Source organism: Gobius niger (assembly GCF_951799975.1).
Source record: "Gobius niger genome assembly, chromosome: 21".
NCBI classification, from domain to species: domain Eukaryota; kingdom Metazoa; phylum Chordata; class Actinopteri; order Gobiiformes; family Gobiidae; genus Gobius; species Gobius niger.
The window spans coordinates 1,130,181-1,154,310 of NC_136872.1; the positions used below are offsets into that span (position 1 = coordinate 1,130,181).

Below are 24,130 nucleotides of genomic sequence, written 5' to 3' on the forward strand. Positions count from 1 at the left end.
ATGCACACGAGCACAGTGAGAGCAGCGAGGCTGAAAAGCATCATCACAGAGGCAGGAAACACTGTAAACGTAAATGTAAACGCACTGAAGGGAGAGGTGTGAAACATCGGGGAAGTCTGTCCATGCCAGGCCAAAGCTGTCACCACCTCAAATATTAGGGAAAGTGGGACAAGTCATGTGATGTGGTGGGACATGGGGGGACATGACAAATTCAGAGTCAGTATCAACACCCAAGTTTCCTTTGCTGTTTTGACCCAAAGTCACACAAACAGATAGAAATACGTCACAAATAAGAGATATGGAAAGTTGGGACACAATATTGTACATTTAATGCATTATTAAGGTCTTCTCATGGAAACATTAGACTATGGAGGAAAATGGACCAAATAAATACTGAAAGTTTCATCAAGACATGCAGTTGAATGTGCTTTAGACCATATATGTTGTATTTCTTTTTATTTTATGGCATAAAAGATCAGGAAATGTCGACTCTTGTCCATGCGTTTGTTTTCAGTGGCACAATTCCTTTAACGCTTCAGAAAAGTGGGAAACACTGGGGGATCGTCTGTCTGAATCTGACTTTATTGGAACACGTGGGACATGATCTTAAGTGGTGGGACGGGGGACAAAGGCCTTAACCAAAAGAGGGACAGGTGGTCAGTCACCCTCAGTCACGTATAATCACGGACATGCAGACTATGTTGACCACTGAAAGGGGAACAGTAGAAATATACAGTTTATCATCAGGGGAATGTTCTGTTTTGTTTCCCCTCTAAGGACATTAGTCAAAGCTCTTCAGCATTAAAAACAAGCAGCAGCTCCCTTCTCTCTTAGCACAGCTGAGTTTGAAGTTCCTGTGCTCCACATTGTTTACTGGATACTTTTGTACATGTTTGCCGTGTTTTGTGGAGGTTCAGTGGAAGGAAACTGCTTTTTCAAAAGGAAAAAAACAGCTCTGAGATCTACAAATGTCTTCTTCTGAAACACTGAAGAGGCACCAAGAGCCCCCACACCTGCAGCACAGTGGAGACTAACAAGGAGGTATCCGGGCAAGACTTCTCTCCCTACTATTGTTCTGGCTAATGGTCATTCATTGGAGAATAAGGATTGTATTCGCTGAGTGAGGAACGGCGTCAGTGGAGGAGAACAAAGATGAAGAGGAGGAGCAAGAGGAGGTGGAGGAGCTGACCAGTGCAGAACACCACGCTCTGAAACAGGGACAAACGTTTCAGAGGAGACTGAAGGCAGTTCTCTGGTTTCCCTGACCTCCAGAAACATGCTGCTCAGGTCAGCCTCAGCGGCTCAGGACTAACACCTGAACACTGTGACAAATATAGCTCTACTTTACTACATCACTTCAGTTGTACAGGTATTAGTGGTGTAGTGTGGAGAGTGTGTGTGCACTTTGGCACCATAGAAGTCTGAAAAGTCAAAGTGAACAGTGGAGGATCTGCGGTGACGACACGAGCATCAGGCGTGTGCACGTCTGGGCCACTGACATCAGCGAGTCTCTGAACACGCTGACCACCTCAAACCACTGACCGGGCCAGTCCTCGACCAGAGCAGTGGGACATGGACGTGAGAGAACATGTTTTTGGTCAGCCTTCTGGGAAACCCCTCAGACTTCCAGTTGACCTCTTAACCCCACCTGAACCAAGCACATTTTCTCCAATTTGGCTTTACCCAAATCTAAAAGCTTCTCTAAAAAAGTGTCAAAATAGCAACAAAAAAGTGACCAAAACACGATGAAAACGTGACAAAAGAGTGACAGAAATGCAACAAAAAAGAAATGAAAAGAAATGTCAAAAAAGTGACGACAACAAATGAGCTGTTACTCTGGCCTATAGGTTGTAAGCTTTCAGATTTGGGTAAAGCTGGACTGCAGAAAAGGCACTTGGTTCAGAGGTTCCACCTTATTGTCTCAGCTAGAGCTGACATGTAACTTTTGTAACTTTCCATTTCAGTCAAGTCAAAAGTGCCTACAGTGACTGCCTCTGCCTGTGGGGGGTGCGGGGCAGGTGGGCGGGGTTAGGGACAGGTGGGCGGGGTCAGCCATGCTGTGGGCGGGGTCTCGGGGTAGGTATGACTGCAGGAGCAGGGACGGAGCTCACAGAGGCACCAGAGGAACACTGAGAAAGGTAAGTTTTTCACATCTCTGCTTCCCTGAGCTGTTACTGTTGTCGCTGTAGGAGACTTTTATATCAGTGCTTTAGCTCCCAGGCTGAGGCGGGACCATGGGTTTTAGTCACTCAGGTTGTGTACAGTACCCGACTACCCGTACAGTAAAGTAACCATCACAAGTTTGGAAACGCTTTGACTGTATCGGCTTTTCTTTATTTTCAACACTGTTTACATTTGGACATGAAACTCTGGATGAACATGGGCTATGGAGGAAACTAAAAAGGCTGAAATAACTCAAACTAAGTTTGATATTTTAGACACTACAGGCAACGGTATAAACTTTCACCATCTTCACAATACCATGTTGAATAATTCACTGTTTCTCCAGAGATTTTTGGGGGAATTGTAATTTTCTCAAATGCATGTTTCTCTCATTGGTGTGACAGTATCTCCACAGACTTCAGACTCTCCTGTCTTTGACCAGACAATATTTTTAAGTTTTTTTTTAAATATATTTTTTATATATATATGTATTTTGTATATCTGAAATCTAAAATTATAATTCCTAACCTGATTGATTGAGTTTTGAATTTCCCAAAACAAGATCCAAAATCCCCTCTGGAAAAATCTTTGACACGTTAACGTAACCTTAAAACGCCTTATTTTCATATGAAAAAGACAAAAAACTGGCAACACATTTTGTCCTCATATTCATGAAATATAAATAATCATCTAAGGTTTCCCTGTTGACCTGTAGCGTCGCACCTTAAACTCTCTTTATTCTGCTCTTTTCCTCCATGAGCTTAAACCATTTCTGTGACCACATCCTGAAGCCCAAGGACTTGTGATTAATCGGCAAAATTATATACAGTGGGGAAAAAAGTATTTTGTCAGTTTCACATAGACATTTTGGCCAAATACTTTTTTTCCCCACTGTATATATATATATATATATATATATATATATATATAAAACTCTTCCTCACCCTCCGTGGGCGGTCTCTTTCTCCTCCTGCTCGGGTCCTCTCCCGTCGGCCTGGGAGCCTGAGGGTTCTGCGCAGTATCTTTTCTGGACCGAGATGTCTGATGTATTTCCTGGGATCTGCTGGAGCCACTCCTCCAGTTTGGGGGTCACTGCCCCGAGTGCCCCAACGACCACGGGCACCACTGATGCTTCACCCTCCAGGTTTTCTCCAGCTCTTCTCTGAGCCCCTGGTATTTCTCTAGTTTCTCATGTTCCTTTTTCCTGATGTGGAAGTCTTGGTATTGCTATGTCGACCACAGCGGCTCCTCTGCTCTTTGTCACCACCACAATGTCCGGTTGGTTCATTACCATTCTGTCCGTCTGTATCTGGAAGTCCCACAGGATCTTGGCTCGGTCATTCTCGACCACCTTTGGAGGTGTTTCCCACTTTGACCTTGGAGTTTCCAGCCCATACTCTGCACAGATGTTCCTGTACACTATACCAGCCACTTGGTTATGGCGCTCCATGTAAGCTTTCCCTGCAGCATCTTACACCTGCAGTTATGTTCTTACACCCTGCAGCATCTTACACCCTGCAGTTATGTTCTTACACCTGCAGCATCTTACACCTGCAGTTATGTTCTTACACCCTGCAGCATCTTACACCCTGCAGTTATGTTCTTACACCTGCAGCATCTTACACCTGCAGTTATGTTCTTACACCCTGCAGCATCTTACACCTGCAGTTATGTTCTTACACCTGCAGCATCTTACACCCTGCAGTTATGTAAAGCTGGATTGTCTCATTGGCCTCTTTGCACAGTCTACACCTGGGCTCTTGTCTGGTGTGGTAGATCTGGGCCTCTATTGCTCTGGTGCTCAAGGCTCCTGTGCAGCCATGATGAGCCTCTGTGCTGTCCTTTAGTCCGGCTCTGTCTAGCCATTGGTGGGATTTCTGAATATCCGCCACTTCAGTTATGTTTCGGTGGTACATGCCGTGTAGGGGCTTGTCCTCCCATGACGGGACCTCCAGCACCTCATCTTCTGTTCCCCATTGTCTGAGACATTCACTTAGCACGTCATATATATATATATATATATATATATACTGTATATATATATATATATATATATATATATATATATATAGTGGGGAAAAAAAGTATTTGTCAGTTTCACATAGACATTGTGTTGGATTTTGGCCAAATACTTTATATATATATATATATACTTTATATATATATATATATATATATATATATATATATATATATATATATATATATATATATATATATATATATATATATATATGCTTTATATCTGGATTTTATTCCTTGACCATAGTTTAATTTAGATTTAAATGAAAATGGGTGACATGAGCACGATGTTACTGACAGTTTGGATGTAAAGCCATCCACCCTGGATGACCCTGCAATAGGCCGGGACTGTGATGACCGAGCCTGTGGTCAGTCGTGTTGTGGTCAGGTGTTTGGTGGATGTTTGTTCATGGGCTGAGTGCAGTGTTCTGACCCGGGACACTGTCCATTAGTGATAAGATAAGAAAGTCATATTCATCTGATTAAAAGTCCGGGTCAGAACTGGGACTGTTACAAAGTACAAGTAACTACAGTTTATTAAAGGCATATAAATACCTGCTGACATGTACAGGCCCTGTACCTGATTCTCTGAATGGGAACTTATGTCCAAACTCATTCTTACATGATCCCACTTCCTCACAGGGACGAGCCCGTAAACGTCACTGTAATGTGTGAAGAGCCATCAGTGCAAAGATGAATGCAGTGTGATAGTTTAGTACAGATGAGTGCACAAAGGTCGACTTTAAATTACAGTGTGCTGGTTAAGTATTAATAAGACATTAACATTAATAATGAATAGGCCATGAATAATATGCCTGTACAGATATGCAACTATGCAGCTTTATAGGTAAAAAGAAAAGGATTTGACCTCTCGGTGACCCTGTGGCTCAGGGGTCATTTACTTTCCATCCCGGTGGCTCCATGATGCTTCAGGGTCAATTTTATTTCTGGGTTTCTGATAGGTTGTGAACCATGGAGACAGTTCAATCCGTAGTGAAAACCTAACAAACTCTTGATAGAGTGTCCTACAGGCCCGCGGGATGCTGAGTAAAGGCGCTCTGCTGACCACCCAAGTATCCACTGGTCACTGAAAGGTCAAATGCCTATTAATATCAGTTTTTTTTTTTTACATAAAACGTTGTGTAGTGCACCTTTAATAAGCTGCTCATCTATCCACATACTAATGGGCCATGAATAATATGCTTGTTCTTGGCCTATATGCTAACCTTAACCACAACCTTAAACAGATTATTAATGCTTATTAATACCGAGCACCTTTATATAAAGCGATACAAACTGATTTGACCCCATTGCAGTAAGTATGTATGTAAGTAAACTTTATTTGTATAACGCCTTTCCCAGACACAGAGTCACAGAGCGCTTCACAGTGCTAAACATAATTATAAAAAAACTGAACAATAATGTTCATTTATTCCATAAAAGGCCATTTCTTTCAAATTGGCATCATTGACTTAAGCTGAAACAAATCAGTCCCTGAACCAGCAGCATCAAAACTTGTTCTTTAAAGATATCATATTACCAGTGGTTTAGATACTACTGATATTTTTTATCCCAGTAGTGACTAAAGTTTGCCCCATAGTCACAATGCTCCAGTCACTTTACTTGTATTTAAACAGTAATGCATAATGCAGTACTAAAGACCAGTTTAACACATAATAATGTATTTACTGTCTGTACTTTTATCACACCGGACCTTGTACTTGTACATGCTGTCTGAAAGCACGAGTGGGTTCTAAAGCTTTCGGGACAGTTTGACGATGATAGGCTGAGGCTGTTTGCTCCGCCCCGCCCAGGGGAAGCAGCTCCTGGGGTTGGCACAGCTCCACAGTTATGTAAGGCTGATGTGTATCTGGGGAGGATGTTTGTCTGTCACAGTGCTGATACTTCTGAGAGTCATGTGACTCCGCAGTAGTTTGAAGAATACTACCATACCTGACGCCACTGTTTTTCTACACAACATGCAGACTCTTGATCCCATTGGAGGAGTCTGGGTGTTTATCACTCTCAGCATTTGGGGACTGGTGTATAAAGTACACATCTCTAATCTTAAGGCTACACGTTCACTCCGATGCTGTAGTCGTGTGGGTTCTGAGTGTGAACCCCGCCTAACCCCTCTGCCATCCTCCATCACTCTCTGCGCTCTGAAGTGCTCACATCTCTGTCCTGCGTTAGAACATTCCTGCTCTTTAAACTGTCTTATGTAACGTGACACAGTCTGTACCTGCAGTCGCTCAGTCACATGTCTTTAGTAGGATGTTTGATCAACGTTTCCCTCATTTAAGTAAAAAGTATTCTTTTCATTGAAAGTACCACTTTTGCAGCTATTAAACCAGCAGAAGTATCTGTAATGATCTAATATATTATAATATACTCCTCCGTTAAAGGAATAGGCCACCGTTTTTACATACTGAGATATGCTCTTACCTCACTTTAGCCAAGTTAATAAATCCCCGTCTGGTCTTTGTCCGTGCGCTCACACATACGCAGCCTCTCCCACATGTCACATAGCTCCAAAAAAGCTCACGATAGAAGCTACCAAGCTCTTCCACGTGTTCCCTATTTAAATAAAGTTACGTGAAGTGTTTTCATGCGAAGTATATTTACACAGAAATGTAGCATGTCGATTTTATAAGCAGATAAAAAGGGGGACTATATTGTGAGGCGTAAAACGTCCGCGCAGTAACTCCTAAAGGTTATTGACGGAAGTGAGCGGGGAAGTCTTTAGGAGTTACTACGCGGACGCTGTGCTCCTCGTATCATTACGCCTCACAATATAGTCCCCCTTTTTATCTGCTTATAAAATCGACATGCTACATTTCTGTGTAAATATACTTCGCATGAAAACACTTCACGTAACTTTATTTAAATAGGGAACACGTGGAAGAGCTTGGTAGCTTCTATCGTGAGCTTTTTTGGAGCTATGTGACATGTGGGAGAGGCTGCGTATGTGTGAGCGCACGGACAAAGACCAGACGGGGATATATTAACTCGGCTAAGGTTAGGTAAGAACATATCTCAGTATGTAAAAACGGTGGCCTATTCCTTTAAGGCTGGTTTATTCCCTAAATCCTTGTGCAAAGCAAACAGTCTCCGCCCTCACAGACAGATCCATTATTATACTGTGTCATTCAAAAGAAAGATAGTAAACATCACACACAGCCTTTACAGCACTAACCACTGTGTCACTGTTACTGCCCTGGGGCAGACTGACAGGAGCCTGGCAGCCAGTTTGTACATGAGGCTTCACAATAAGGCCAGTGAATGATTAACAGATGATTAGGAAAGACGACCCTGTACCAGATTGAAGCTTCAGTTTGTTGTTCAGGCCCACATTCACTCAAGTGCAGAGACATGTGTAGCCTGAGTTTCACTATTCCATTCAATAAACTGTTATATATGTGCTGACTGAATCCTGAAACACCATTTTCAGGTTTGTGGGACCAAATTGGACATGTGAAACCCAGTCATCTTCAAACATTGGCTTATGGAGAAGATAAATGCCGGATCTCATGCTTGTTTCACCAACTGAAGTATTGTAGTATTCATGCCTCTGAAGAACGTCTGAAACATGTTGAGTGAGTTTGGAATGAGTTGAAACATAAAGGCTTAAGGACCATGAATGAGTTATACGGATTATGAAGAGTTACTCAAACCTTTTCCTCATGATTTAGTACGGCTTTATTGCACCACCAAGAGACTAAGTTCTTACATGTGGAGCTGTTTTCACTTAACGCTGCTGGAGCTGTAAAACTGTGCTAGTTTTAGGTTGGAATGACTAATGCAAAGTGAATCTGTGCAGGTCAAAGGTCATCCGCGCTCTCCTACTCTGACGATGACCATTGGTAAGAGGCAGTCGTCCGTGCGCAGCTCCATCCGAGCTCCGAAGTTCCTGGACAAGTCGAGCGGCTTCTACGGCCGGCTGGACGAGCCGGAGACGCCCGCGGGGGAAGTGACCGTGAGGGTGGAGGACGCCGAGATGTTCCACGAGGACGATGAAGAGATGCTGCTGAGGAGGAAGCCCGGCCGCCGCAGCAGGTCAGGCTTCACCTGCTCCGTTTTGAGTTATTAAAGGGACCTGGCCATTGTCTCCATCACAGTGAGATGCAGACACAGCCCTACAGCTGCAGTCCAAATACATGTTCCTTAATGTTTGAAAAAAGACAAATAATAAACAACTACATGATAAATACACTGATAAAAATGATAAATAACATTATTAATGACTGACAAAAAAGCAACATGACCTGAGCAGAACAGACTTTGAGTTGTTCAACAGTCCAGGACAGGACGAGGTCGGCAAGTTTGTCTCGAAGCTAAAGGCGAACAATAATGAAACTACAGATGCCGATAATAAGGATTATCAGAAGTTTGTTTCTCTCAATCATTTGATGCAACAGGTCAATAATGCAGACAAAGGAGGCCAGAGGGAGTTGCACTCTTTAAATAAAAACCTCACTGTCATTTTATGACTATTGCAATTGCATCGAGATTTGTGATTTAGGTCAGAAAAAGTAAGGGCCATTCAAATGGTCAATGAAATTGTTCTGCAATTGGACCTTGCAGCAGGTGGAGGAGTCTGCGGCGGAAGGAGAGCAAAGAGGCGAAGAGCCGGGGCAGCGAGGAGCTCCTGGAGGTCAGGGTGCAGGGCAGCGAGGAGCTCCCGGAGGTGATCATCCAGGTGGAGCTCCAAACCCAGGAGGAGGAGGAGCCAGGCCTGGTGCACTTCCCCGTCCCCCAGGACGCAGACGACCAGGTGCTCATCCGGGACAAGGCAGCTCAGGGGCCCGAGGAGCCGGAGCCCGAGGAGGAGAGGGGCCGCAGAGAGCAGGAGGAGGGCATCAAGGCTCTGAAGAGGAAAAGCAGCAAGAACTACCGCAAGGTCAGTCAGACCACAACTCAGAGCGCTCCTCATCCGCCATGGCAGGGGTTACTATGGCGATCATGATAGTACAAGTATCGGGCCGATACCACATCCCTTAGTATAACTTAAGTTTACTTAATCCGAGCAATAGTTCAGTATTGGCCACACCTTTGTCCTTTCAGGAGCCGATGACTCCAGTCATCTGATCTGAGTTCCTTTTTATGAAATCCTTTAGAGGAAGTGCAGTCTGTTCAGCTGTGTGGGGGCAACAAGTTTATTGAGGAATATAACATATTCATTAAACTAAATATAGTCATATATTTATCATTACAATTCAAGTAACAGGAGTTACAAGTGCATTTAAATGTATGAACGAAAAAATGCCAAACATATATAACACATATAACATAAAATGCAGCATCAGATCAAGTTACACAGGGACACATCAGAGTCACATGACACGAGGGGGCAGAGACGGAACAGGAATGCTCAGTGGCATTATGACTATTTCCAGTTCATATTTTGCCAAAAGTAACTAAAAATAACTTCAAGTAGTGTAACTCGGCTACATTTTAAAACAATAATATATAAAACAAACATATTCCATTTTTAAAGCTATAACTACAAATATAGGATTTGCAGTATTACAACTTTAAAGTAACTTTCCCAACACTGCTGAATGTGCCCTGTTCTTTACATGACTGTACTACACTAAAATGTCCGTGAGGTTTTTGAACCTTTAGGACATACATATAGCCGGACATTACATTGGTTGGCCCTGAACAACACTGGTTTACCCCCCCCCCCCCCCCCCCCCCCCTGCCGCCAGCATGTTCCATTCCACTGTTTGTTTGGGTTAAAGTTTAAACCTGCCGCTGACTCAGAGTCCTGTCCGTGTTTCCATTGGGACTCACGGGTTCATCTCCATAGACACTATCAGCCCCTCATCGCTCCTCCACATCAGCAGGGGCCAGAGTCCAGTGTCCGGAATGTGTCACCACAACCGGGGCCCGGACCGTCGGAGCCTGTCACCGCCTGCCACCGCCTCGGCCTAATCCACCGCGTCCACACTGAATGTGCCAGAAGCTCATCAGGGAGGATTTCTGACGCCCATGAGCCACTCCCAGTAGTCAATAAAAAACCCACTAACCCTAAAGTCAGTACATCATTCACACATTTCTGCCTAAATTGGTCTCTGAATGTGGTCTGATCTTTACTAAAATCACAGGAATGATTAAACAGTGTCTGCTTAAACTAATACCACCCAAACATTTACATTTGATCATATTTTTATTGGTCATAACATGTAAACATTCACAGGAGAGCGTGGAATAAGTAAGTACACCCCCTGAATCTCACTGAACTGCAGCAGTTTTGTAAAGAGGAATGATCCAAGATTCATCCTGATCGTTGTGAGCATCTAATCTGCAACGACAGAAAACGTCATTGCTGCAAAAGAAGGGGTTAATTTAATACGGGGATCAAGTATTCATTCCATGTTGTTGTGAATGTCTCTCTTTTTCTGCAAAATATCTTGATAAACTTGCAAAATAATTTTTCTATTGATGATATCATGCTGTCCGAGCCCCCCCACACCCTGATGCTCCTGCTCCAGACTTCACAGTGAGGAGAGGGTTTGGATGTTGGTTCCATTCATCCTCCACATGACGTTGTGTGTTCCTGTCAAACTGTTTAACTTTGGATCCACTGAGTATTTTTCCAGTAGTGCTGTGGAGCAGCCAAGAGCTCTTTCACAAACCAAAGTTAAACCATTTGGGAGGAACACAAATGTTTGGGTGGCATTAGTTTAAGCAGACACTGTTAATTCATTCATGTTCCTTTCCTTTGAAGATAAGACCACATTTAGAGACCAATTTAGGCAGAAATGTGAGAAATTCCAAACGGTGTACTGACTTTTTCTCGCCACTGTCAGTGTTTTTAAAATCATAAAAACATGTGAAAACACACTGTGCGGTGCATGTAATTCTAAAGCTCTCTGCTCTCTCTCTCAGCTTGTTTACATATAGGGGGACCACATTTTTTGCTCTTAAAAACTGGGACACAGTTCAGGAATTTGCCGCAAGAAGCCAAATCTCGATCTTCTCCCACGCTGAATGGTAAAACTGTTCTCACCTTATGGTCTGCACCAATCAGCATTGAGATGAGATGTTTAAATCGTAGTAATTTGACATTCACACAGCCAAAAGAAATCCATTTTTGAGTGTGTTGATTTTATCATATTGGCAGAGCCTCTGTAAAAAATATATATACAACCCCGTGAGCTACCTTAGCAGTGGTGGGGTTGTTTGAGTGCCCGAATGATCCGAGGAGCGACGTTGTCTGGGGCTTTACGTCCCTGGCAGGGTCTCCCATGGCAAACAGGTCCGAGGTGACGGGTCAAACGAAGCGCAGCTCAGAAGACTCTTATGGCCGGGTGCCTCGACGACCTGGTCTGCGTGCGCAGCTTCTGGCGTTCAGGACTCATCGGAACATCACTTCGCTGGGGGGGCGGAGCCTGAGCTTGTGCAGGAGGTTGAGAGATACCGACTAGATATAGTCGGGCTCACCTCCACGCACAGCTTGGGTTCCGGATCCCAACTCCTGGAGAGAGGCTGGACTCTCCATTTTTCTGGAGTTGCCCGCGGGGAGAGGCGGCGGGCTGGGGTGGGTTTGCTCATAGCCCCCCAGCTCAGCCGTCACGTGTTGGAGTTCACCCCGGTGGATGAGAGGGTCGCGTCCCTACGCCTTCGGGTCGGGGACAGGTCTCTCACCGTTGTTTCGGCCTACGGGCCCAACATCGGTGCAGAGTACCCGGCCTTCTTGGAGTACCTGGGAGGGGTACTGGATAGTGCTCCGACTGGGGACTCCATTGTTCTGCTGGGGGACTTCAACGCCCACGTGGGTAACGACAGTGAGACCTGGGAGGGAGTGATTGGGAGGAACGGCCTCCCCGATCTGAACCCGAGTGGTGTTCTGTTATTGGACTTCTGTGCTAGTCACAGTTTGTCCATAACGAACACCATGTTCGAGCACAAGGGTGTCCATAAGTGCACGTGGCACCAGGACACCCTAGGCAGGAGGTCGATGATCGACTTTGTAGTTGTGTCGTCTGACCTCCGGCCGCGTGTCTCGGACACTCGGGTGAAGAGAGGGGCTGAGCTGTCAACCGATCACCACCTGGTGGTGAGCTGGATCCGCTGGCAGGGGAGGAAGCCGGTCAGACCTGGCAGGCCCAAACGTGTTGTGAGGGTCTGCTGGGAACGTCTGGTGGATCCCTCTGTCAGTGGGGTCTTCAACTCCCACCTCCGGAAGAGCTTCACCCAGATTCCGGGGGAGGCGGGGGACATGGAGTCAGAGTGGACTCTGTTCTCCTCCTCCATTGTCGATGCGGCGGCTCGTAGTTGTGGCCGTAAAGTCTCTGGTGCCTGTCGCGGCGGCAATCCCCGAACCCGGTGGTGGTGCCCGGAAGTAAGGGATGCCGTCAAGCTGAAGAAGGAGTCCTACCTGGCCTTGTTGGCTTGTGGGACTCCTGAGGCAGCTGAGAGGTACCGGCAGGCCAAGCGTGCTGCAGCTCGTGCGGTCGCAGAGGCAAAAACTCGGGTCTGGGAGGAGTTCGGAGAAGCCATGGAGGAAGACTATCGGTCAGCCTCGAAGAGATTCTGGCAAACCATCCGGCGCCTCAGGAGGGGGAAGCAGTGCTTCACCAACACTGTGTACAGTGCGGGTGGGGGGCTGCTGACCTCGACTGGGGATGTTGTCGGGCGGTGGAAGGAGTACTTCGAGGACCTCCTCAATCCTGCTTTTACGTCTTCAGGAGCTTGGTTCGCATTGCCGGCAGTAAGTCAGACCTGTTCCCGGTGCGTGTTGATCTCCGCCAGGGCTGTCCTTTGTCACCGGTTCTGTTCATTACTTTTATGGACAGAATTTCTCGGCGCAGCCAGGGGCCGGAGGGTGTCCGGATTGGGAGCCTCAGAGTCTCATCTCTGCTGTTTGCAGACGATGTTGTTCTGTTGGCTTCAACAAACCAGGACCTTCAGCTATTCAGCTAAATGCTTATCCGGGTCTATGTCACAGCCGAACTCATTTGTCCTATAATTTATATCATCATACATAGTGTCTTCACTACCATTTATATATTCTACATCATTGTTGTCAGCATCCACTTCACTCAATTCACCCTCACTGTCATACATCGTTTTTTAGTTTTGTCATGCACACACGTTCCCACCATAAGCACATAGCGTTGGACACCCGTGCCTTCAGTCACGTAAACACAGCGCAGACGGCGTTAGCATTTAGCCTCTCCCTCTCTCCTCTATAGCTCCAAAACAGGTCAAGATAGAAGCTACCAAGCTCTTCCACGTTTTCCCTATTTAAATATGGTTACGTGAAGTGTTCCACTACAAAGTATAATTATACACAATTAAACAATGTGGATTTTCTATGTGGATAAAAGGGGGAACTATATTGTAAGGCGTAGTAATACCAGGAGTCGTTTGGCATCCGCACAGTAAAGTGAAGATTACTGCGCGGATTAAGAACTACTCCTGGTATTATTACGCCTTACAACAGGGGTCACCAACGTGGTGCCCGCGGGCACCCAGGGGCATGTCCAGTAGCCCTTGGGACTTTTTCAAAAGTGTAAAACACTTCATTTTCTTGAATCTAATTCTTAAAATTACAGTTATTTCGGTTCTTGTCACTTGGTATGAGTGTAAAATAAAGCAATTTTATATAATATGGGGTCAATATCCTATAAGTGAACAGTGTACGTTTAAGTCTTTAGGATTTGTTTTTAACTGGTAGCCCTCGAACAACTTAATGCTCTTAAAGTAGCCCTCGGCTGAAATAAGGTTGGTGACCCCTGCCTTACAATATAGTCCCCCCTTTTATCCGCTTAGAAAATCCACATTGTTTAATTTTGTGTAATTATACTTTGTAGTGGAACACTTCACGTAACCATATTTAAATAGGGAAAACGTGGAAGAGCTTGGTAGCTTCTATCTTGACCTGTTTTGGAGCTATAGAGGAGAGAGGGAGAGGCTAAATGCTAACGCCGTCTGCGCTGTGTTTACGTGACTGAAGATCAGACAGGTCCTAAAGAACTCGTCAAAGCTAAGGTAAGAACATATCTCAGTATGGAAAAACGGTGGCCTACTCCTTTAAAGGGACCCAGCTGCAAATAGCAAACTGACTTGCATATCCATGATTCAATTTGTTGGTCCATGGGCCTGAGACCAAAGCAGCACATTAAGGACGTGGCCTGGTAAACTCCAGGCCCACCCCCACAGTGTGTCCCAGGTGACATTCCAGGGCCCGTATCCGCTGGCGTCCGTGGAATGAGGCGATAATAGCATTCCAGCGCTCTCTGTGTGTGCTCATAAGGGGAAGTCAAGCACATGTGACTGTCCCCACAGCGACGGGGCAGGTCATGTGATCAAGACTTCAGACAGGAGGATCATGTGACTCTCTTGGTCTCCTTCAGGCGGAACTCACTACTCAGGGTCATCTTTTTCTCTGCAGAGGTCATTTCATCGACGCTGACTCCGAAATACATTTGGTCAATGTTGAGTGGAGTTGTGCATGTGCAAACACGGGACATAAACATTTGACTCTCCCTTAAACACCACAGCAGCAGCAGCAGATGCAGGATTAGAACCCTCACTGTGACACACGTGCTTTATCAGTCGTACTGACAGTTCTGTTGTATTACTCGCACATGGCTACTCAATATGCATGAGCTAAAGGACACGCTGGTTAGTGCTCCCGATCTGTTAGACTTCAGCTCAATAAACTCGTACTTAAACAAAACGGTTAACTACAACAGTTAGCCAACTGAGAAATAACAATGGTGTCTTATACAGGAGAAGTTTATTTACCATCGGTACTGGACCTGGAGACATGAACTCGGACCTACCATTCAAGTCTGTCTGTGCTTAACTGAACTGAACTTAACTTCCACAGAGGAGGGATAAATACCCTCTTAGAGCGTCATACCAACACACAAGCAAACATTCATGCGCCGAGCACCACAGTCAAGGCTATGACAGAGACAGTGCGACTGTACAGCTTCCCAGTATGATAAATAGTGATTTTATGTTATCCTCTAACACCAACCGTAGAAAAAAAAAGGAGAAGCGAGTTCCATTCTAACGTGTGGACAGATGGCAGTAGGCTGGTCCGGAAAACTTTTCACAGTCCGTTAAATGTATAACCAAACCATCGACCATTCAGGTGTGGACAAAGCCTCGTTAGAAATCATGAATGAATACAGACCTTTGAAGATTTCACTTCAGACACAAATTAGCCTAAAAGAGTGTCCTCTGAGCTAAATGCTAACTCAAATTTAGGTATGTTTTTTCATCTAAACTTCATCTTATAAGATGTTAATGATAAGAAATCATATATATGCCATGAAAAGGACAAAACATATCTCTCCATACGTTAGTTTTGCTCCGTTGCCTCCTTATTTATCTGTATGGGGATGGAACGTTCAATTTAAATCGGGTCTGGGATTCGACGGCTAATGTCTGCATTAGTAAGAAAAGGGTCAGAACTAAAGGCATCTCTGTGATTTCTACGATGCCAGCGTTATTTCTCCATGCTATAATTCAAATACATGTGTACAGCATGAGCTAATATGATAAGGTTAAATGAGGTTAACCTTATGATGAAGTTAAAAACCTGGGTGGGAATCTCTGGAAAGGCTCTCGAGTGGTTCAGATCCTACCTCGAGGAACGAACCTACTATGTCGCCATCGGAAACTGTGTCTCAGACCTAATAGCATTGACCTGTGGTGTTCCCCAGGGGTCGATTCTGGGGCCCCTCTTGTTCAATTACATGCTTCCGCTAGGTCAATTAATATCAGGTAACAATGTATCTTATCATAATTACGCAGACGATACGCAGATCTATGTTTCATTGACAGTGGGTGAACATGGGCCTGTGGATTCACTGTGTCATTGTATCAAACAGAGGAGTGCGTGGATGCAAAATAACTTCCTCCAGCTGAACACAGATAAAACTGAGATAATCGTCTTTGGCCACAAAAACACCGAGAGGTTGTCATTAGTCATCTTGAAGCTCTTTCACTGGCACCCAAAAGTCAAGTTAGAAATCTCGGGGTAATCATGGACTCAGACCTGAATTTGAACAGTCATATTAAGTCCATCACATCAGCGGCCTATTACCACCTAAAAAACATTGCCAAAATAAAAACCATAGTGTCCAAACCAGAATTGGAGAGACTAATTCATGCTTTTGTCTCTAGCCGGTTAGACTATTGTAACGGCCTGTTCACTGGCCTCTCTAAACGAGCTGTTAGACATCTGCACTACATCCAAAATGCTGCGGCTCGAGTCCTGACCAAAAGCAGGAAATACGACCACATTAGTCCAGTGCTCCGGTCTCTGCACTGGCTTCCTGTTGCTCAGAGAATAGCGTTTAAAACAGCCCTGCTTGTGTATAAGTCCCTTCATTGTCAAGCACCAAAGTACATCTCTGACATGTTACACCTGTATGAACCACCTCGGGCCCTGAGATCGTCAGGGAGGGGCCTCCTGGTGGTTCCCAGAGTCAATAATAAACATGGTCAGGCTGCATTTCAGGTTTATGCAGCAAAAGTCTGGAACAGCCTCAATGAGGATCTGAGACAGGCCTCAACCCTGAGCATTTTTAAGTCCAGGCTGAAAGGACACCTTTTTACTGCAGCCTATGGAGATTGAAACTTTTTTTTAATGTAATTGTAACTAATGATTTGTTTTCTTGATTTTCATTGTGTTTTTAATGCTTTTATTGTGTTTTTAATGCTTTTTATTCTATTTTTTACTATGTTTGGTGTTACTGTGAGGCACATTGAGTTGTCATGTACATGAAATGTGCCATACAAATAAACTTGCCTTGCCTTGCCTATGATAAACTACTGAGTGACCAGTAGACTGAGCGATACAAACAGTCACAGTGACTTACCTGCCAACCGACAAACAGGCCTGCCTTTGTTTTTATGTCCCAACCCAACCCGTGTTTGCGAATGCACAGCTCGACTGAACATTGACCAATCCCGTCCTTCAGAAGTGAGTCATGATCCAGCTGACTGTGGCGCTGTTCTGAGCTGTCTGTGTGCTTGTGTCCCGTCAGGCTCTGGACCGAGCGCTGCGCCGTGGCTGGGAGTCCTTCATCACCAACCTGTACAGCGTCACCCTGACCCCTGCGTCGCCCCCGGACTCCTCCCCCTCCTCCCCCTCGGCCAAGAAGAGACAGCACAGCAGCGTCCTGGCCGAGCTGCACTGAGCCTCCTCTCTCTGATGGTATGGACTGGATGGAAAGTGAACGGTGCTGAGGGACACTGTGACGTCTGCTGGTCCCGTCCAGGCCTGACTGAAGTGACTCCTCAGTGCTCTCCGATGATTACCACGTGATTCAGACGGACTAACATGAAGGAGCACAGCATGAAGCCTCTGCTGATGTGCCACACTAAGATTAGGACCCATTTGTGGAAACGCTCAGGCCGAAGTTCTTACACCGTCATCTGTACTTGTGGGACAACTAGAAACCATCTTTAGTTTAGTAAAAACCTCCTCTCAACTTCAAAATCCTCTTGTTTAGTGACTCACAATATATTAAGCATGCTGACAACATCAATTTAGAGCTGATGAAACTTCTTGGATGAGAACACTTTAAATGGCCAAGTACAGATGACACTTTTAGAGCCTTTGTCTATGTTTGTCACATTTTATATGAAATAAAACACAAACTGTGATTGGTTAAAAAGAGGGACGAGTTTATAAACATGTGTCACAATGTAGCGTTGATAAAAAGAATTAGGTCTTTTTCACAAATGAAGGTAATTGTATTCTTTTAGTGGAGGTAAAGTAAGTGAAGAAGATCCAGGAGGTTGGACTCGCTGTCCAGCATGTGATTCAGTCAGAATGTGTGGAACTCCATAAATCGATACAGCTGGACCTCGTCTTCATGTTGACGCTTTGGGATTAACTAAATCCCTCCTCCAGGGACAAGATGGTTCCTGACTTCCCACAAGTTGCAAAAGGGGTAGTGACACATAGCCGTGCACAGGCGTTGAAAGTTTACTCAGTGTCACCACCCATCAGCACCACAGGCCTCAGCCATGAAGAAGCTCCATGATTTGTAGCAAAACGTTGGCTCTAAGTGCAGACAGTGCAGCTGGTTGGGTTGATTGGACTCGTGTGACTCTCCCTGGATGGTTCATCTGAACATGAATCTGTCCTGTGGGTGTTCTGGTGAAGGGCCTGCCCCTGAAGACACTCTCCTCAGGGCGACTGCAGCTGGACTCTGCAGTCCCTCAACACTATTTATACACTTCAGCGATCAACACGACGGAGCCTCTGCTCATGCACATGTTTGACAATGACTCCAGTGAAGCCTATGGGCATCATGTGCCTTCACTCATTTGTATTCATTTATTTTGTAGTATGAGGAAGTCCCAGTTTCTTAATAAATCATTTCTTTTAATAAAGAGGTTGGTGCTTTTGTGTGATGTATCAGTAATAAAGCTAATGTTCTGGAGTCTGTAACATCACAAAAACAGCAAATTACTCTTTGTGTTAATACCATTTAGTACCTTCATTTTAGTCTATACGTTAAAGGCCGTATACTGGGTGTGTTTTTGTTTTTGTTAAACGTTGTTTTCTTTCACTCTTCGTTTAGTTGTGTCCAAACACATTTTAAACTTAACATCCCAATTCTTCACGGGGGATGATGAAATCCCATTTCAAAAACTTTCAGGTTCACTGTTACAATAACGCAAACTACAACTTGCTGGCAAATTCTTTAACAAGAAAAAAAAGCTTTAAAATTAGATGCACAGCTTCCTTTCACTACTTTTATAATTGGCAATGCTTTATATTAAGGCGTGCTCGTATTAATAAGGTACTAATAAGCATTAATAATATGCTTTAAAGTATTAACACACTGCTTATTATTATTCTTTTATCTGTTAACATATAATAGGCCATTAATAATACGCTTATTCAAAGCCAACCCTTAACCTAACCCTAACCTTAAAATGATTACTAATGCTTATTAATACTTAATAAGCACACCTTTATCTAAAGCGATGCCCAATTATAGTATTTACAATTATATGTATGTATATATACAGATATATACATACATATAATTGAACCTGGAAAGACGGGCCTTCTGTGTGGAGTTTGCATGTTCTCCCCGTGTCTGTGTAGGCATCCTCCGGGTACTCTGGCTTCACCAACCACCAAAAACACGTACAATAGGTGATTCCTCCGGACACATTTGGTTGCACAGTTGACGTATAATGACAAAATAAAGAACCTTAATAAAGAACCTTAAAAAACTCCTGTACCAACAAGAGCTGAGAGGGAACTCTGCCAGGAAGAAGCTCTTACTCCAAAATGCACACAAGGATAAAGACATTTTGAAGACATGTCTTGTTGTCTGACATTTGGCCATAATGACCATGGTCACATTTGGAGGAAAAGCCTGAGAACACCATCCCAACTTGCTGTGGGGTTGCTTTGTTATGGAAGGGACTGATGCACTTCACAAAATTGATGACATCATGATGAAAGAACATTATATGGTCTTCCAAATGGACAAAGTTCTAAAAAATAGTTCTTAAATAGTTCTTAAAAAATAAAAAGTTAATTTGAGTTTCATGTCAGACAGTGAGAAAAAATGCAAAAAAGTGTATGAACATCTGGTTCCCACTTAATTAAAAATAAATGATTATGAAGAATTAAGAATAAAACACAATATATATATATATATATATATATATATATATATATATATATATATATATATATATATATATATATATATATATATATATACACACATTTTTTTAAATAATTTTGTAACAAATATATATATATATATATAATTGTATTTTATTTATTTATTTATAAATATAATAAAAACACAATGTATATACTTCATGCCTGAAAATGAAGATTTGCTCACTGTGGAATTTGTAAGTATGTTATTTTAAGTAAGAGTACAGATACTTGGTTTGGTGAAGTTGCTATGGATAAACACTGCCATCTTGTGTCCAAATGTGAGAGCGCAGGGACAGTTGCACGCGCCTAGCTAATAATAATAGAACGGAAAATGGTCGTTTCGATGGCGACTGCGCGACATTAAACAAAATGTAAAAGTAAAAGTTCACATTTAAAGGTAGTTTTCGGTGTTTGCGCCGTTTAACAGCGTGGGCGGAGCTTAGGGCGGAGCTTAGGGCGGAAGATTAAAAACCCGCGTGAGCCCTTCCTCTGTCCACTTCCTGCTCCGGTCTGAGAGAGGTAAGAGCACGTGCTGATTCATAGCTACGGCGCTTGGATTGTATACGAACTTAATAAAATGTCCAACCATGTGTGGAGAACATCTCAGTTTAGTTTATGACCTTGTTTAAGAATGCTAAGGTTAATTTGACCCAGACGCTAAACTATATGTACAATTTAGTTCTGAAAGACGAGGACAGCAGTGCAGCGAGAGAATCTATTTGATTTGTCTGCTTATCCTCCTGACTACCAACAAAGCAAGTTTGGCCTCAGGACATTTCAAAACCGAAATATCTCCCACCTAATACATAGGACTGAGGGAACTCCTTTTGGCCTCTACAGAGGACACTCAGAGCTGAGTCCAAGTGTGGAGGGTGGGGCTTCTTTTTCCAATCAAGGAAAATGGTGGCTCTCAATGCGAGCACGTTTTGTGGGAAGAAGAAAAGTAAATGCATAACTTTGTATGGCGCAAATTTTCATTTGTGTCTGAACACTCTCTCTATCTCTCTCTACCATAGTATTTAAGTAACTTCTATTTTTGTCTTCCTTGGTAGTCAGGACGACGTACAAGGCCTGTAACAGCTATTCAGTTCTCTGTGAATCAATGTGACTGTTCATTGAGACATTGGAAAGCTCTGAAAGCAGAAGGTCTCCTTAGTCTGAACTTCTGGTTGCTAATCTGGCTCCGGACACAATCCGCTATCTCCCGGAGTTTTTGTTTAGAATTTAGAAAACATGGATATTTTGAATGGTTTGAGCAATAAAGTACTGTAATTTGAATGAAATATTGTACTGTAAATCTTTGGGTGCCTCTAGTTTCCAATTCCGGTGCATGTTTGAGAGGATGAACGGGTTAACCCCATTTTTCTGGACGACAAAGTCTTATGGCAGTTTGTCACCAAAGCCCTGATCAAACGCAGTCCTGTGTGGTGGTTCAGGTGTATCAGGCATGGTCTTAACCTAATGTTTGTCATTACAGGCGCCATGTTTCAGTCTGCACCAGGTAAGCTCTGCTCCCACATGTGCTGGGGCTGCATAGGACACTGCCAATCAACTTTTTAAATTTCTTTTGGCCAACTAAGCATGTCATGATCTACTTAAATACTGAGAGAATTTTAATTACCATCTAATATCCATTGAGTGTCATTGTGCAGCCCTATGCGTCTGCTGTTCAATGATGATGATACTTAGCTCACTTTGAATGCCAGTGAAACGACACGAACATCTGAGCACAGTGGAGGCCCTCAGACTCCAGGCTGCTGCCCAGTCCGTCCTAACCAGTGTGTATGTCAACAGGTCCAGGCTGAGGTCTCCTGTGGACGTCATGAGGTGAGTGTTAACAGTGTTTACACTCATGATGAGACTGAAGATGATGAGAAAACTTTGGAATCTCGTTCGTCTGAGCTCCTGCTGAGAAATGGAAATCTGACTTCAGACTTTCTAAAGTGGGGCTCGACGCTTTAATGTCTGCACTGTGCTCATGAGTCTTTGTCTTCACAGGTGCTGACTGGACCTGTTGAGGCGGGTGCCCTGACTGAGGTTCCCATCCAGCTGTGAGGTGAGCTTTATCTGCTCCCATACGAGTGATCACGCCACATCCGGGGGCCGTCAGAAGAGGGCTCGAGACTAGTCTTAAAAGTTTTCCCTGGCACTCACATAAATGTGTTTTCAGGACCTGCTACCTGGATGGACTGCTCTCCCAGGAGCTGCTGATGAGGTGAGAACAGTCCATGGTCCTAAGTGTTTGTGGAGAATGATGAATGATGTAACCAGTTTGACTCCAGAGGAAATGCTTTGGCCCGATCAGACACTGAGAACCCTTGTAAAGGTGTAAAGTGATCTCCGGTAACCACTGCTCTGATGGACTGATAACTGAAACTTTTAACTGATCTCCTCTCCATACATTAAAGCAAATGTGTGGTTCTGTGACCCGGCTAATTTCCTTCTGTGTTCAGGAGCTCATGGAAATGGTCCTCACCTGACAGTGATGGGACTGGCACTATAGTGTAGGTGAGTAAACGAATGGTCCCATGTCATTTGTAGAATAATCCTCCTGGTAATGATGAGTGTCTTATACCGCCCCAGTCTGAACATTCATGACTGATTGGTATCCCCTCTGATCCAGCTGTAATGTACCAGTGTCTCCTGAACGTCACCTAACAGTTTGGACTGTCTCATAGGTTTCTGCTGTACTGGATCCTGGAGCTTCCATTTCCAACTGCAGTGCGTGGTGAGCATCTTTGTAAATGAAGTGGCAAGTAAAGCCTTTAATTCGCTCCATGTTTGGTGTGGAAGTGAAACTTGAATGTAGAGCAGGATGGTTTATTCTGGGTGATTTCAATATTGCCAAATCACTGATGTGGTTCCTATTATCACTTGTAAGATGACTTTGAACATTTTGCCACAGACTCTGTTCTTGGTGTAAAGTTTGGAGCTCATTGGTCACCAGACTTGTTGAACTAGATAAATTGGGTGCATTAGCTCAAATATGGAGGCCTTGATTGTGATAATGATGAGCTGTCTTATACCGCCCCAGTCTGAACATTCATGACTGATTGGTATCCCCTCTGATCACAAATGAACTCATTTAGGAAGAGATTGTTTTAAAGCTACATTTTCTAAGCGTTTGTTATATTTCAGGTGGCGATGTGCCCGGCTCCCTTGGACCGATCACATGGTAAGGATTTGACTTGTTAGAAAGTGGAAGTGATTCTTTTCCGTTGGTGTTTCTAAAGTCTGATGTTTGCAGGTGCTGTGGTTTGAAGAGGACACTGCAGACAGACGGTGTGTACGCTGAACCTTTAGCAGTCGATTTACTGGAGAAGTGATGAGCCATTACCGCTGTAGTCTGAAATCTCATGACCGATTGGTATCCCCGCTGAACTGATCTCCAACACTGAACATGCTGATCTACTGGAGGCTACCATGGTGTTCTAATGCTCTTCTGTTTCTGCAGGTCAGGACTGCTCCTGGATTCAACCGCTCATTTGTTAGAACAATAAACACTTGAAACAAAGTTCTTGCTTTTTTTTTTTTTTAATGTGTTAAAGATTAGTGTCTGTTAAAAATAGGTGCATATCAAGCCATATACTTTATTGTATTTGAGCAATATTTCTAGCCTTAAAGTAATTTGGGCGTTTTCAAATCTGGTAAATGAATTTGAATGTGCTGCTTGTCCAGCATCGTTTAATCAGGATAGTCCCACTGAGATTAAGAATCTTTTTCAGGGGGGCCCTGGTTATAACCATACTTTTTTGAAGATTAAAAACATCCCAAAATAGATTGGTAAAATATTATTTACTGCTTTTACACAACCACCTAAGCAAAAAGTGGCTCATCTTACCCCACTCTCTCATATCTTGCACAATTGCGGATTCTATGGATCAGTTCCCGTTGACTGAGGAACAGTTTTGTACACAGGGCCGTCGGGAAGCTGAACTCCCTGCTCTCCCACCCCTCTACCCCTTCTCATCCTGAATGTCTTGTTCTCCCTGCAGTTCTGAAATGGAATTGGAACCCATGGAGTGCACTGTCCTGCCCCTTTGACACTCGCACTACAGAGAGTTGAAGTCCCACAAATGTTAGAAACCTGATTTACAGAACCGTCAGGTTTCTCGATGGGGACTCAAACCCACAACCTTTGAATGCCTTTGTATTTGGAAGCCTAGAAGTCCAATGCGCCACAGCGCCATACATGCTGTGCACTCTCATTGGGCTGTCCTTATTGACATGACAAAAATGTAAGTAAGTGAGCAGCTATAACAGCCATGT

The 24,130-nt window shown here is 43.9% G+C and overlaps 1 protein-coding gene and 1 long non-coding RNA gene across 2 annotated transcripts; both read left to right on the plus strand.

The window, feature by feature from the left end:
* The first annotated feature begins 8,030 nt into the window (after nt 1-8,030).
* On the plus strand, nt 8,031-17,542 carry LOC306980928 (uncharacterized protein). The gene is made up of 3 exons (XM_079580471.1): nt 8,031-8,241; nt 8,770-9,085; nt 17,205-17,542. Exons 1-3 carry the CDS (start codon nt 8,039-8,041, stop codon nt 17,355-17,357), a joined length of 672 nt encoding a protein of 223 aa, XP_079436597.1. The 5' UTR covers nt 8,031-8,038; the 3' UTR covers nt 17,358-17,542.
* Nucleotides 17,543-20,326: 2,784 nt separating this feature from the next.
* LOC306980930 lies at nt 20,327-23,031 on the plus strand. Its single transcript, XR_013794072.1, has 8 exons — nt 20,327-20,380; nt 21,339-21,362; nt 21,656-21,688; nt 21,860-21,917; nt 22,032-22,076; nt 22,315-22,369; nt 22,540-22,589; nt 23,000-23,031. It is a non-coding gene; the product is annotated as an uncharacterized lncRNA (long non-coding RNA).
* Nucleotides 23,032-24,130: the final 1,099 nt, after the last annotated feature.

Coding starts and splice junctions, on each gene's coding strand:
- LOC306980928 (XM_079580471.1), top strand. CDS start 8,039: ATGACCATTGGTAAGAGGCAGTCGTCCGTGCGCAGCTCCATCCGAGCT. Junction 8,242..8,769: donor AAGCCCGGCCGCCGCAGCAG/GTCAGGCTTCAC, acceptor TGGACCTTGCAG/CAGGTGGAGGAGTCTGCGGC. Junction 9,086..17,204: donor GCAGCAAGAACTACCGCAAG/GTCAGTCAGACC, acceptor GTGTCCCGTCAG/GCTCTGGACCGAGCGCTGCG.